This window comes from Bidens hawaiensis, unplaced genomic scaffold (assembly GCF_021521415.1).
Source record: "Bidens hawaiensis isolate Kalapana, Puna unplaced genomic scaffold, B.hawaiensis_p1.1 tig00011411_1, whole genome shotgun sequence".
NCBI classification, from domain to species: Eukaryota; Viridiplantae; Streptophyta; class Magnoliopsida; order Asterales; family Asteraceae; genus Bidens; species Bidens hawaiensis.
This window is the reverse complement of record NW_027491889.1, coordinates 789,513-806,104: the sequence shown is the minus strand read 5'-3', so window position 1 is coordinate 806,104 and position 16,592 is coordinate 789,513. Positions and strand designations below refer to the sequence as shown.

Genomic DNA, 16,592 nt, shown 5'->3' with positions numbered 1-16,592 from the left:
AATTCTGTTAGTCTCGGACCGTTAGGAACAAATACGTTCAAAGTTGGAACCGTCAGCAGTCAATTCGTTAGTTATGACCGACAGTGAACGATAGTTGGAACCAATAAAAACCAATTTTCCAATTCCAACTAATAATAATTCTATAATTTACACAAAAGTTTGTGACCAAGTTTACTTAAAAGAAATGGAAGGCCACAATCATATATAGAAAAGTGCACCCAAAGATCAAATTCAATAAAACATTTAAATAAATAAAAGTACAAAATACAAAACCTGTGAATCCAAACCAATTGAACAACAATGTTGTTGATAACAAGATAAAACACACCACAAAATCTTGCCACGTGGCAGATATCTCATCCAAAAAAACACACTATTTCCACAAGCCTCTGCCTTCTCTTGTCATTCATTCATCTTTCTTCATACTCACCCTTACCAGTTACCGACCATGGCAGCAGCAGCAGCAGCAGCAGCAGCAGCAGCAGCCGCCGCCTCCTTGACCGGCAGCCTCCGGCGCCCAGTGAGCAAAGCATCGAGTCTGTTGAAGGTGAAATCAAAGTCCGGTGGCAGGGTGAGAATGATGGCTGGCAGCTACAAGGTGACACTGATCACACCAGATGGAAAGAAAGAGTTCACATGCCCTGAGGATGCATACATTCTTGACCATGCTGAGGAGGAACAAGGTCTTGACTTACCTTACTCATGCAGGGCTGGCTCTTGCTCATCCTGTGCTGGGAAAATTGTCTCAGGCAAAGTTGACCAGTCTGATGGTGGCTTCCTTGATGATGACCAGCTTGAAGAAGGCTGGGTCCTCACTTGTGTGGCTTTTCCCAGAAGTGATATTGTCATTGAGACTCACAAGGAAGATGAGCTTGTTGGTTAATTACTCTTTGTATTAATTATTAATAAGTTTGATCATTCATGTGTTACTTACTTATAAACATGTAATAATGTCTTTACACTTAAAAACTTCTCTTCTTTTCTTGACTTCTGTTATGATTTAATGTCATATGTACCCGTGAATCGTTTTTAAAGCTCGAGTTTGGTTGTTATTAATAATTGTTTTATTAATTTATGTTAATATTAGCCTTAACATCTCTATGAATCTAGTAAGAGATTCATGAAAACCCGGTATGAATGCAACAATATATCATATGCGCGAATCAACACATCAAGCATAACAAAGAAAAGAAAGTAACACACTTTATGATCTTATTGGATTTTTATAAATTCTCAAAAGAAAATAGAAATGTAACAATCATGGCGCTAAAATATGATTGCTATTAAAGTACCGATCAATTGTGTTCCTAGACAACTTAATTAGTAGTGACAAATAGGGTGTCGAACCACAAGGAAAGACTGGTTAGTGTTAAGCTGTAATGGATTAATTGACATAACGTATAATTAATGGTTTATTTTAATGGTTCAATACTGAATAGCTGCTTCTTCTAGCTCCATACATGTACATCAATACATTACGAGATACCATTAATGATGAAATTTTAGTAAGTGTAGGACATGCATCTTGAAATAATATATCTTATTTAACAAAACAAATTTTAGAATGGTGAATTTAATATGGGAAAATTCCCAAAATGATCCAAAACAAGAGAGAGAGAGAGAGAGAAAAATGATCTTAAATGGGTCCAAATTCCCAAACTAACCCATCAAATATGTACTGAAGAGACACTTTGGTAAAATAAACGACGAGATTTTAAAACCAATCAAAAGGTGACATGTGTAAAGGATCTGACACACCAGATGAGATTTTTAAAAATCTCGTCTGTTCCGACCATATTTTAACTTAATTCACTTTTTATAAAAACAGTCTATCAAAATGGTTTTTTTATGTTTGTTGTCTGATCGGTTCATATTTTTATTATTTCTAAGTTCATCTTCTTCATCTTCATCCTCTTCATCTTCATAAAAAAAAAGCTTCAATCTTTACCAAAAACCCACCATGAAAACACCTTAAAGAACTCACCTATCACTAGCTTCTTCTCTGGCATCTCCACCATTAACGACGGCGCCGGTAACGAACAAGACGACCGGCCCGGCTGAACCGGCACCGGAGCCGCCACATGTGTGTCAAATTTAGATACACTAGTAACATTAGCCCTGGTGGTGGATGCATTGACCTTTGACTGACCGTCGGCTGATTTGACCGGCGGTGGCGCCGACGGCTTTTTACTTGACTGGCGCCGGATAAAGTCTTTATTTGATAACCATGTTTCCTTTGATACTTCCATTGATAACTTTGGCTCATACATCATTAATAATAAACATTCCGGCAACCCTTGATCACTCTCCTTTTAGTCAGATCTCTCTGCTAAGTCTTGGACTTCTTGTTCTATGTTCTCCGTTTCATCAGTTTCTTGATCTTGATCCAATATTATATTTTCATCAAATAATGGGGTGAAAGGTGAGTTCTTTGGGGTGTTTCCATGGTGGGTTTTTGGTAAAGATTGAAGCTTTTTTGATGAAGATGAAGATGAAGATGAAGATGAAGAAGATAAAGTTAGAAATAATAAAATATGAACCGACTAGACAACAAATATAAAAAATCCTTCTAGACAGACTGTTTTTTAAAAAGTGATTTAATTAAAAAATATGGTCGGAACAGACGAGATTTTTAAAAATCCCGTCTGGTGTGTCAGATCTTTTACACATGTCACCTTTTGATTGGTTTTAAAATCCCGTCGTTTATTTTACCAAAGCGTCTCCTCAGTACATATTTGATGGGTTAGTTTGGGAACTTGGACTCATTTAGGATCATTTTTTTATCTCTCTTGTTTTGAATCATTTTGAGAATTTTCCCATTTAATATTATATATTGTTATTAAACTTAATATTTTTGTTAATTAGAAATATTTAACTAATTAAATTCCGAAATGTTACGCTACAACAACATACGTAAATTTACGTGATTTCTAAACATACTGCAACGTGTTTTCTACTACGTTTTGAACTGAGCTTATACCAATCAAATGCCCGCCGCGAAGCGCGGGATAATTCCACTAGTGTATATAAATTGGAAAAAATTGGGTGGTGATACTATTCATACCACACACCCATTTTCTTAATATGTTTTTTTAACGGCCAACGAATTATCCAAATAAGCTACTGGCTAAATTCATAACTAGGTCTGTAAACAAAGCGAACATTCGGTGAACTGTTCGTGGTTTATTTAATAAACGAATGAACATGAACAAAAATTTGTGTTTGTTTAATTAAACGAACGAACATGAACACATGTTCCGTTCGTTTATTTATGTTTGTGTATGTCTGTTTAATTATGTTTGTTTATGTATTAGTAGAAAATAATTAAATATTATCTGAACGAGTCATCTACTTAAAAGTTTTGTATTTGTTAATTTTGTGTCCATATAAGTGTTTTCATTTATATTTGTTTGTGTTTATTTACATTTGTTCATATATGTTCAGTAACGTTCGTTTAGATTTTAAACAAACAACCACAAATGTTCATTTTTTAAATAAACGAACATGAACACAAATATTTGTTGATTAACTATTCATGTTCGTTTAAAGTTAAACGAATGGGCACGAACATGCCATTGTTCGATGTGTTTATTATTCACATATTGATGAATACATCGGTCTCAATCTCTAGGCTCTGCCGATTTTATTTGTGTTTGTGAACACATTCATTTCCTTAATGAATAAACAAGGACATAATATCTCGTTTGGTAGGTGTTCGTGAACACAATTTTTTCCTTAACAAACAAACATGAAAAAGGCATTTTTCGTTTCGTTTACAGCCTTATTCGCAACGTCAAGATACACTCGTCTTTTGATTATGTGTAAACCCTCATATAACACACTCACTCACTCACTTTGAAGCCTTTATTGGTGGCCAGGAGGATTTGAGATTATCTTCTTGTTCACGCAAATTGGCTTTACTCCATTTTTGCCAGTTGAGCTCACACCACCACCACCACCACCTTCAATATCAATTATAATTACCATTACCATTAACACTAATCTAATCTTCTTTCTAATTCCCCCAATTTCTCTTTCTAGGGTTTTCAAGCCAACACAGGTAACTTTAGTGATTAACTAATTAATTAATTAATTAATTAATTATGCTTTCCAATCTCAATTTCTGGCTCAAAACACCCCTCATTGACTTAATTAGACCAACTGACCGATAATAATCCATACTAACATGACAGTTCGAACTTTTAATTATCATTTAGTTGCATTATAATTTCACTAGTAATAAATGAAATAGAAAAATGTACATGCTAATTCGAATGGATAAAGTAGAGAAAATATAATGCATTTAATGATAATTATACAACCTCTTGGGGAGGGTACAACATCTGCCACATGACAGATGTTTGGGGAGGGGGCTATGATTTTGTAATTATTTTGTGGAAAATTGGATTTTGATAATCCTAACTATGACATGTTGGCCGATAATAATCCGTACTTAATCATCACAGATTTCCACTTGATTTCTCTCACAATGATGATTATGAATGAAATGGAGAAGCGTACACGCTAAATCAGGTATAAATCATATGTAAATCGAGTGTAAAATCTATGAAATTTATGCTACCCCGGGATTGCTTTTGGCAACAAAAGTGAAAGCTAGAATTATTATCAGGCAGTAGGTCATCGTTCGGATTATTACAATCCATTTTTCCTTATTTAGTTAACAGATTTACCATTATTTAGGTTTATTTTTGCTAATTGTAATCCAAAGTAAGGTTTAATGAAATCCAGTATATATGCAAACTGTGTTAAATAAGCTCAAATGTTTAATCCGAGAGTCTCATAACAATTATTAATCATTTCTGTATAACTCGCAGGGATGAGACGATCTAGACACAGCAATGCGTTACAAATACAAGATGACTGGCCTATCAGAAAGGTCCTCACGCTTTCAGACGTTGACATAACTCACCCCTTTCTCACGCTACCCTCGCCAACCAGTCGAAACTTGTATCCTTATCCATTTGACACCACTTGAGCACAATCATTTACTAAACCGAGAGCAAGTTCCCATCAATGCCCAAGATGATGACACTGGCGACACTTATATAATGAAGTTAAAATGGCGCGGTAGTTATTACAATCTTATTGGGAAATGGGGTAAGATCGTCCGCGGAAAGGGACTCGACGTTGGTAAAGAGATTAAAATCCGTTGGTGTAACGGATGCTTGCACTTTTCGGTTCCACAAGTTCTTTCTGTACAGCCGTTACAAAGTATTCCTGCGTCCGTTGTGCAGCATGACCAATGGCCTATTAAGAAGGTGCTGACATTATCTGATGTTGACACCAGTCACCCTTTTCTACCGTTGGCACGAGATTGGTTGAAGATCATATTCTTGTCCATTGGACCCCAGAACAACGCGAGCTTTTGAGAAACGAAGAGCAAGTGAATTTGAATGCACGCGATGTTGATACAGGCGAAATATATGTGATGAAACTAAGATGGCGCGGTAATTATTATAATTTAATAGGAAAATGGGGGAAAATTATTCGAGGTAAAGGATTAGGCGTCGGGAAAGATATCAAGATTTGTTGGGTCAACGGTTGTTTACATTTTTCAGTCGCCTACGAGCAGACAGTTTTGCCTGCAACAATCCCATTGATACAACAACCACAACAACTGCAACAACACGAACAAGAACCACATGACGAATGGCCGATTAAAAAGGTTTTAACATTATCTGATGTGGATACAAATCATCCTTTTCTTACTTTACCCGGGAAATCAGTTGAAGATCATATTCTTTTGTACTGGGCGTCGCAGGCGCGAGAGCAATTGCGAAACGAGCTCCAGATAAACGTTCATGCTCGAGATTATGACACGGGTGATTCGTTTTTGATGAAGCTGAAGTGTCGGGGAAGTTACTATAGCTTGGTTGGAAAATGGGGACAGATTATTAGAGGGAAGGGGTTGCAAGTTGGACAAGAGATTCAGGTTCGGTGGGATAGCGGGTATTTGGTGTTTTCGGTTCCTCAATGATAGTAATAGTGATTGTTCATAGGTAGGAATTGATGCCAGTAGTGAAGTTATATGCACAATGACAATACTCTTGTTTTGTAAAGTTTAAAATCTCTGTTTACCATTTACATGATTAAGGTTTAAGCATTTTTTTTTTGGTGTTGAAGTTATCCGTATCCAATTAGCCCGATTGAAACGGATTACAAACAGAGAGATCCTGCAGGGTAGTTTGGTTTTCGGGTATAGGAACATTTGGGTTTTGGGTAAACGAACTACATTGGTTCAGTATTCAGTTGATAAAAATAGAATCAATTAACCTGAATAAAGGGCCGATTAACCCGAATAATTATTTTTTAATAATTCCATTTTAGCAGTTATTCCTTTTCTCCCTCACCGGATCCAGAAAACCCAATCGATTAGCGATTTACTTTAACCACTCGACAATCGTCTATCGATCTCTCATAAATTTGTTAAGAAAGTTTTTGGTGTCAAACTATAATAGACATGTAATAAATCTTAAAGAAGATAACCAGAAAAGTCAATATCTAACAAATATGTTAAAACCAGAACTCGATAACCAAACAAGCCGAACTCAATGAACCCTATTGTGGTACGGATTGGTTCGCATATACAATATCATACACCAAAATTCCTATAAAAAAACTATTTGTAGTTTTAAGTTGTTTCAGAAGCAAAAGTCTCATTTGAACATTCAAACATTTATTTCAGTATATGGTATAAGATAGTTAATAAAAGATTTGAAAATAGATATTTTGCCATACAAGTATATAAGTATATAACACCTGTTACTCCCTAATATTTCTTTCTCAAGTCAATGACTTGCTTAAGTGTTTAGTTTTGATTTAGCTCATTTTTTATAAAAATATGTAATTAAATAATATTTGTTAAAACAATGAAATATTACTATTGAAATTTATTATTCTTTATTAGTATACATTATAATAAACATAAACAAATAAGTGAATTGACAAACATACTAATTACAAAAACAATGGTAATAGTAAAAACAATAACAATGGTAATAGTAAAAACAATAACAATGGTAATAGTAAAAACAATAACAATGGTAATAGTAAAAACAATAACAAGACGACTCCGCTGGGGATCGAACCCAGAATCTCTGGTTTCGTAGACCAGCGCCTTATCCATTGGGCCACGGAGTCCTTTTATTATATATTACTAATATGCCTCTATATTTGAAAATAGAGTTTTTTAATTTTATTCTCTCGACATCCTTGTTATTCATCATTTTCCACATCATATATAACTTATGGGTAATAAATTTGATAATTTCAAATCCAATCATAATCTCATATAATTATTGTTAGCATTTTAAGTACTAGTGTTTCTTTAAATTTATCATTTGCAAACATTTTAAACTGTTATGAATATTTATCACTTGGTAACTATCCACATTCTAACATTCATATTACTATTAACTTTGTATTAATATATTGTATTTGATCTATGGTACTCAATGAAAGAGTTCTTGCATCTCTTTATTTTCTCTTTATTGTCATGTGATGTTATTAGGTCATTGTTTTATAACACGTGATTAGCACGAGTCTTTATATTTTATCTTGGATTCGTGTTCGCTTCTCTTTAACTAACCAACAACTCTATTGCCACCGTTGGCTATCGTCCTTTCTTTCCTCTCCACATTGATAGCCGCAATACTATTATATGTTTTTTAGTCAGTTTCCATATCACACATCAGATTTTCCCAACTTAATTACTAATATACTCTATCGAACTAGTCATGTATTTAGTTGCCATTCTCTACTGGCCGCTATAATATTAATGTTTCTTCATCTTTATGAGTCGATAGGTAATTAATTCGCATATTCTTAACGATCTTAGATTTTGCAGCATGCATTAAGCTACATATATATTGTCTTGTAAAATTCAGAAATATGATACTCATTGAGTCAATGAAAGAGTTCTTTCATTCTCTTTATATTCTCTCTATTATCATGTGATATTGCTTTTAAACGGTTGTTTTATAACACAAACATGTATCTCTTTTTAGTAGTCATCTTTTCATTTGTAAAATGTCTATTTTATTGATTACACATATAAAACTCAACCCGCAACCTACATATCCACCGAAATTTAAAATCATCGAAACAAATCTAAAATCACCTTCAAAACCTATAATTTTTGTACCCGACTCAACCCGAAAAAAGTTGTAAACCGAAGGTTTATACAACTGAAGTAATGCTTTGAAACCAGACTTGTTATTAAAATAATATTTGATATTACTAAACAATATATAACTTTATATTTTTTTATACCTAAAATATTTTGTACCCAACTCAATCTGGTAAACAATTTAGCAGCCAGACTCGGTAAGAAAGTCATGAACCGTTTTTCAAGTTGAATAATAACCCGAAAACCAACTCTGATCTCAACTGCGTTACAAAAACAGGCAACCGACGTCACAGATTAACAAACATCATCACAAACATTAACGGAATTGTATTAAGTTAAAAAAACCAAAGACGGAAATATCTGAAAATAAAAATCATTATTAGTTCTAAACATCTTTACAAACTGCTCTTCGCCACAAAAATAAGCTGGCATATATTGACTCCCCATCATCGTTCATGGCGCTAACCTCTAAGACCATTCATGAAGCCGAGTCGAATCCATTTGGGTCAACTCTTGACTCATCATATAACCATCACCACCCAGCCCACGGTTAGCAATTAGTGACAACGTCTCGTTATGTTCGTCAACAATCCTTCTTGCAACCTCCAAATCCTGCAGACCGTTCAAAGCTAAAGAGTCTGCGATCGGGAAATAAACGAGTATACAAATCCCGACCCCGACACAGCATAAGAGAGAAAGAAAAGCCAAGAATGCAACGACTTCGAATACCGCACCTCCTGGGCTAAACAGAACAGATAACCCTAGTAGCAAAACTCGTAACGGGTAAAAACAAGAAACACAAAATACCAAGGTGTATACGCGTTTTCTCAAACCCTTATTAATCACCTGACTCAGTATCTGCCTCCCGAGCCAGAATAAATAAAGCTTCAACATACCGGCAAAAACACCGAGAAATATGGTGCTTAATAACGGGTAGAAGCAACGCATCACATCACTCGGGTCACTGGAATCGTCTGGGTACCCGGTTGTGACTTTGAAAAAGTACCCGTTTTTGTTCACATGTAGATCCGTCTCGAATGCGGGTCCCACTAAAATAACTGCCGTTTGAAGTGCGAAGAGCGGTAAAATAGATAGAAGAATGTAAACCATTGTTTTGAAGCTCCATTTATGGCTTAACGGGCCCGATTCGGTATTTTGTAGTGAAGCGCGAAGAAGGAAGACAAGAGTGACAAACAGACACGGTTCTGAGAATCCTAGGTTTGATACGATGTAGCATTTACATACGGTTTCCTGATATTTTGGATCGAGAGACTGTAATACCCGACCGTTACGCCTCAACAACTCTAAACGAAGTATTTCTCCGAACCCCCACCATATTCCAAATAAGATGAAGATTATTCTAACGACTGACGGGCCACCGAAGTATCTGAGTTGGGTTTGTCTTTGACTACGAATGCGGTCTCGGAAGTAGACCGAGTATAATATGCAGAGTAAACCAGTAAGACCTAAAACCGCAACGAACGTGATTGTAATCACACCGAGTGCATCAGCACCAACGTTTGTCAGGGGCATTAATCAAAGCATAGGTCCCACGCATACTATTCGGCAGCATGGATGATACACAAATCCCTGTTGTTAACAATTCTTTGTGATAACTTGCTAAGTAAACCACCTGCATTAAGAGAAAAATTAGTATGTTATTTGTAAAGTTACAAGCATCATGATCCAAGATGGAACGTATGTCGGGCTATATATACAACCACAATAATTAACTAAAATAACATATAACCAATATCACCAACAAGATTATTTACCTATGGGCAAATAGCGTCTTGTAGAGTTGCAGTCAATCAAAGCAGGCTTTTAATCGACAAGTGTAACTTCTAATATCCAACTTTAATAGTAGCCTATAACCACATGCTTGGATCACAGGATGACCCAAAACATAACGAACAAAGCAATAGATGTTATAAGCTATGTGATATGGAGCTATTACAAGAACTGACGGACTCGTATTAGAAAAAAGCAAGCGGGCTCGAAAAGGACGCAACTTAAAACAAGCACACGTTTAATCTGCAATATTAGCGATTTTGCTTTATTCCTTATTGATTGTAAAAACGTGCGAATTGGAATTTATTAACTCACACTTTTATTTAGTAACTTAATTTAATGTCTACTCAACGCTGACGCTGTCATATTTGAATCCCTAGATTCGGCAGTGCCTACCAAAATGGCTTCTCGCTTATTTAGAAATTTATCTACTTTTCCTTTAACGAGTAATCAACACGTAACGAAAGTACAAAACCCTAAGGATCAAGGCCAGCTCGAGCTCGGGCTCCTTAACTAATTTTTTTTTTCACAAATAGAAATTTTACAATTAAATTCAAAAACGATTTAACCGAAACACGTATAAGGCAAAACACCTAAGCACGTTTTATTGAGAAACTTGACAAAAATCAATGACAATCAATAACCAATCAATAACCCTAACATGGTATTTATAATCTAACATATACACACATTAGTGATTAGGCTACAATTATGATAGCTAAATAATAGGACACAATAATTATCATAAACTGTAACCAATGAGTCTTTAGATTTGAACTTTATTAATGTGAAAATTCTGTAAAACCTAACTCTAGTTACAAAGAAAAATATATATATATAAATATTTATATAATTTTGTATCAATGAACAGCAAGTATCTTACTAAAAATCCAACATCTGTGCCCTTAGATCCATAAGCAAAGCATAATTAGATTAAATTAAACAGAAGTTTAACATAATCATATAAATAAAAAAAAAGTTACCAGTAAAGGTGTGAAATTGTGGATCTCCTGAAGGTGGAAGAACAAAGATTGAAAATTGAAAAACAACATAGGAGAAGAAGAAAGAGAGAGACAGGGAGTACAACTTTGTTGTTGCTGACAGCCTGTCTCCAGCATCCAAATATAATCAAATTACTGTAATATTAGTATTATTTAGTATATACTTAGTATATGTTATGTCTTTTTCTTTTTTTAAATTAAATTAAAATGGTGGTGGTATTTGTTTTTTAACAGCTAAGACCGGCGGTTTCAAATATTTATTTATGTTATTATTTACCAGAATAGTAATATAATCATTAATAAAAATATAAGATTTGTTTTCTTCTAAATGTATTCTACATTTACAACTAATTTTAAAAAATATTAAAAAATTCAAATATATAAAAATATCAGAACTACTCACTACATTACAAAAATCTCGTTCACAGAATACGAGGATAAGATGCGAATATTAAATTTGAAGTTTAATTTAAGAGAATGAAAACAAGGAATTAATCCATAGAATAACAATTAAGTTTTGAAATTGTTCATGTCGCTCATATAATATTATGTTTTAATCGGGTCATTAAAGTTTCTTTTGTGTTCTAATCATAGATATTTTATTTGAATAGCAGGTTATCTAGGTTATTTTACCTGGATAGCAGGTTATTTAGTTTTTTTTAAATATTTTCAACATTGCATAAAATTTTTAAAAAAATTGAAAGGAATAGAAAATATTGAGAAAAAAAATATTTAAAATTGCAAAAAAAATTCTAAAATTTTGCAAAAAAAATGTAAGAATTATTTTAATATCTAGGTTTATAACTCATATGTTTCTAATTTTTTTATGGAAGCAATTAATAATTCTACTATTAAATATTTTAATGTCATCTAAGTATTTTTTTTTCCAATTTTTTCTAAAAGAATTGATAGTTTCTTATATAAAACAGTGAATTAAAAAAAGTGATTCTTACTTTATATATATTGCAATATTTCGTGATATTTTTCTCAATTACTATTTTTTTCAATTTTTAAAAAATATTATGCAATATCGAAATATTTAAAAATAAAAAAAACTATATAACTTGCTATTCAGAAAAAATATCTATGACTGAAACTTTAATACCTGATTAGAATAAATATTTTTATGAGATCCAAAACTTGGTTAACCATAAATAAATAACTATATAATACAACTTGCTTTAACAAAGGTCCAAATCAGATAAAGGTTAATAACGTAAATTTATAAATCAACTCAAACCAATCTTTATTATAAAATTAATAATTTACCTTTTTTTCTACTTACCATTGTCACACCCGGCCCTGAGCGGCGGAAACAGCCGGGCGCGCGCGAGTGGGGATTGATAATTAAGCACGGGCCATTGCAAACATTCAAAGATTTTCATTGCGCATGAAATGTTTAATACAAATACATTACATTGTTTAAAAATTACATAAAACATCCAAGTATAAAAACTGTTGAAGATTTCCACGCCATATCCCCTTGCGCGGCGGGAACAACCATGCGCATCAAAGGGATAGAACTAAAATCTTCCAAAAAGCTAGTTTTAGATGTTCAGCGTGAGGTGCTCTAAGTGTGACTCCATGCACTACCTAGTTATCTCCTGAAAGACACGTAAAACATTTGAATCAGTATAAACTGAGTGAGTTCACAAGTTTTAGTAACTTGATAAATCGTATCGCGTCATAAACATAATTCTGATAGCATCATTGAAACACATGCTTAGTAAAACATAGTTCTGAACATAATCTGATAAAAATCGTTCCGCGGTTTACGCGCGAACATTTCTGGGAACTGTGCTCGTCTGTGTAAGTGGCGCTGCCACTACGAGCGAAACAAGTAATACCGTCCCGCGGGTTACGCGCGGACACATCTGAAAAACCGTGCTCGTCTGTGTAAGTGGCGCTGCCACTACGAGCGAATAATACCGTCCCGCGGGTTACGCGCAGACGTTGTGCCGGAAAACAAGGCGCTCGTCTGCGTAAGAGGAGCGACCTCTACGAGCGGGCTCAAACCCATAGTACTGCCCCATGACCATACTAGGCACTCGTCTGTGTAAGAGGTGCGACCCCTACGAGTGGGCGGATCAAACCAGCAGTCCCTACCCTTAGAGTTCCAATGGTAAAGTGATCACTTACTCGAATCTGGTGCACTAACATCGAAAAACCATAGATAACCGTTCGCATTGCTCATCATGAAACATAACTTAAACACATAATCGCTTGCATAGCTTGTAAGTATACCATGATAAAACATTATTTAAGTACGTGTCCCTCGCCCCGAAAATAGTTTAAAAATAGTGAAAATAGGGGCTGTGAGACTCACCTGTGGTTCTTGTTAAGGGATTAATCGAGATTCGGGTTTTCTTGGTGTTGGCCTTTGAATTGAAGGTCTAGAATACGATTAAGAAGTATATATATTAAGATCAAGAAATAGGAGAATATAAGGGTTGGAAGGTAGATCTCAAGGTTATATTCTCGGCTTACCTAGTAACAGGATCGGATGCTTGGGAGATGATTAGTGCAAGTTTGCAGTTCTTAAGAGAGAAGTTTGAAGTGTTTGGGTGATAATTTAGGTTACATATTTATAGGCAAACTCAAGGGAACACAATCCCTTGCTTTAGGGGATTGTAATCTTTTCATATCTAGGTGTAATGATGATAAAGTATGGAAATTATTATTATTTATTTAAAAGTGGAGTAGTGGATAAAAGATTTGATTTGATTTGGTCAGGACATGCAGGTCTGGGGTTGGTGAGAATAGGGTGGCTGACAGTTGACTTTTCATGTTACAGTGTGCCTTTTTCAGGTACTTTTGTCAGTGTACAGTAAAAAGTGGAAAATCTCTGAAACACGCTACTGTTTCCTTTTGGGCGGGAGTAATCTCCTTACATCTGGAGAATAGACTAAGTGTTCTGCGCGTATTACTTTGTGCGCATAGCTTTCTGCGTGAAGGACATTTCTTTGCTGCGGGTAGGTGCGTAACCTTCTCGCAGTTAGGGACATTGAGTTTCATTTGTAAATTCTCCAGGTGGTCTCGGTATTTCAACATAGTGATCAGTCATGTTGAAGTCAATTCCATCTTGGAGCTTCAGACAAACTAGCTCTCAATGTTCCCGCCATGCGGGGAGGTTAGTTCCCTTCCGCACGCGCATAAACGATTTAGGATGCACCCGCCTTAGCATCATGCGGGATGGTCAACCCATTAGACAACATATCGTTAAGTTACATGAAAACATAAAGCCAAAACATTCGCGCATGGCGCATATAACATATGCCCACGCTGGTTCTTAACATGGCGCTCGCGCAGGGTGCACATAACAAATACCCGCGCCGATTCTAACATAGCACGCTCGCGCAGGGCGCACATAACAAATGCACGCGCTGATTAACATAGCGCGCTCGCGCAGGGCGCACATAACAAATGCACGATCTGATTCTAACATAGCGCGCTCGCGCAGGGCGCACATAACAAATGCACGCGCTGATTCTAATATGGCGCGCTCGCGCAGGGCGCACATAACAAATGCACGCGCTGATTCTAATATGGCGCGCTCGCGCAAGGCGCATATAACATAATTACCCAATATTTAGGTTGATTACTTGGTTTAAGGGATTGGGAATTTACCGGGTGTCACATTCTCCCCCTGTTAAGCGAATTTCGTCCCGAAATTTAGGAGACGTTGCTGGCAGAAGCCATGCTCTGAAAGAGGTGTGGGTATTTCTTGCGTATCTGATCTTCTCTTTCCCAAGTGAATTCAGGCCCACGCCTTGATTTCCATTGAACCTTTACTAACTTGATTTTGCTTCTGCGCAACTTTTGTTCTTTCCAATCGGTTACTGCTATAGGTTCTTCTACGAAGTGCAGCTGTTTGTCGATGTGAATCTCTTCCAACGGCAAAATCAACGTTTCGTCAGATAAGCACTTTTTGAGGTTGGACACATGAAACGTATCATGAACTCCACTGAGTTCGGCGGGTAAACGGAGTTTATAAGCAACCGGACCGATCCTTTCCAGGATCTCAAATGGTCCAATGTAGCGCGGATTCAACTTTCCTCGCTTGCCGAAACGGGGGACTCCTTTCCATGGAGAGACTTTCAAAAGTACTCTATCCCCTACTTGAAACTCCAACGGTTTCCTTCGCACATCTGCGTAGCTCTTCTGTCTGTCGCGCGCTGTCTTAAGGCGATCCCGTATCTGAAAAATCTTGTCTGTTGTTTCTTGGATCAATTCTGGACCAGTCATTTGCTTGTCACCCACTTCAGCCCAGCACAGTGGGGATCTACACTTGCGCCCATACAAAGCTTCGAACGGCGCAGCCTTGATGCTTGTGTGATAACTGTTGTTGTAAGAAAATCAACCAATGGGAGATGAGTATCCCAGCTACCTCCGAAATCGATTGCGTACGCGCGCAGCATATCTTCCAATGTCTGGATTGTTCGCTCGCTTTGTCCATCTGTTTGGGGGATGATATGCCGTACTCATGTCAAGACGAGTACCTAAAGCCCCTTGTAACGATCTCCAAAATCTTGAGGTGAACCGACTATCTCTATCAGAAATGATGGACACCGGGACTCCATGTTTTGAAACTACTTCTCGAATATACAATCGGGCTAACTTTTCCATCTTATCGGTTTCCTTGATCGGCAGGAAGTGCGCTGACTTAGTTAGCCGATCCACAATAACCCAGATCGTGTCGTAGCCCCCAGGTGTTCTTGGCAGTTTGGTGATGAAGTCCATAGAGATTTGTTCCCACTTCCACATGGGAATTTCTGGCTGTTGAAGCAACCCCGACGGCTTCTGGTATTCAGCCTTTACCTTCGAACACGTCAGGCACTTACTGACATACGTCGCGATGGCGCCTTTAAGATTGGGCCACCAATACAGCGCTTTAACATCTTGGTACATCTTGTCTGCGCCAGGATGTACGGAATACCGCGTCTTGTGAGCTTCGTTTAATACTTGCTCGCGCAATCCTCCCCTGAGAGGGACCCATATGCGGTTAGCAAAATATCGAGTGTCGTTCTCTTTGATCTCCAAATTCTTAATCATACCCCCAAGGGATTCGTTTTTAACAAACTCTGGTTTCAAGGCTTCTTGCTGAGCGTCTCGGATGCGGGTAGAGAGATCTGTGTGAATGGTCAACCTTAGAGCCTTGACTCGTAGCGTTTTTATTCGCTCCTTCCTACTTAGCGCGTCTGCTACCATATTCGCCTTTCCAGGGTGGTACTTAATTTCACAATCATAATCATTCAACAACTCCACCCATCTTCGTTGCCTCATGTTTAAATCCTTTTGATCAAATATATGTTGAAGGCTCTTGTGATCCGTAAAGATTATACACTTTGTACCATAGAGGTAATGGCGCCAAATCTTTAGCGCGAAGACAACCGCTCCAAGTTCCAGATCATGCGTTGTGTAGTTCTTTTCATTGGTCTTGAGTTGGCGCGAGGCATACGCTATGACTTTGTCTCGCTGCATAAGGACACATCCGAGTCCCTGATGTGAAGCGTCGCAGTAAACGACAATGTCATCCGTCCCCTCGGGCAGAGACAGAATTGGCGCACTACATAACTTCTGATTTAACATTTGAAATGTTGTTTCCTGATTTTCGCCCCAAACAAACTTCTTGTCTTTCTGAGTTAGCGCGG

The 16,592-nt window shown here is 36.7% G+C and overlaps 1 protein-coding gene, 1 non-coding gene and 1 pseudogene across 2 annotated transcripts; 1 reads left to right on the top strand and 2 right to left on the bottom strand.

Moving 5' to 3' along the window:
• Positions 1-448: 448 nt before the first annotated feature.
• LOC143537865 (ferredoxin-A pseudogene) lies at positions 449-883 on the top strand (annotated as a pseudogene).
• Positions 884-7,088: 6,205 nt separating this feature from the next.
• On the bottom strand, positions 7,089-7,161 carry TRNAR-ACG (transfer RNA arginine (anticodon ACG)). The gene has a single exon. It is a non-coding gene; the product is annotated as a tRNA-Arg (tRNA).
• A 1,134-nt stretch (positions 7,162-8,295) lies between these two features.
• On the bottom strand, positions 8,296-9,764 carry LOC143537858 (uncharacterized). The gene has a single exon (XM_077031530.1). It carries the CDS (start codon positions 9,680-9,682, stop codon positions 8,618-8,620), a length of 1,065 nt encoding a protein of 354 aa, XP_076887645.1. The 5' UTR covers positions 9,683-9,764; the 3' UTR covers positions 8,296-8,617.
• Between the last annotated feature and the right edge of the window lie 6,828 nt (positions 9,765-16,592).

Coding starts and splice junctions, on each gene's coding strand:
- LOC143537858 (XM_077031530.1), bottom strand. CDS start 9,682: ATGCCCCTGACAAACGTTGGTGCTGATGCACTCGGTGTGATTACAATC.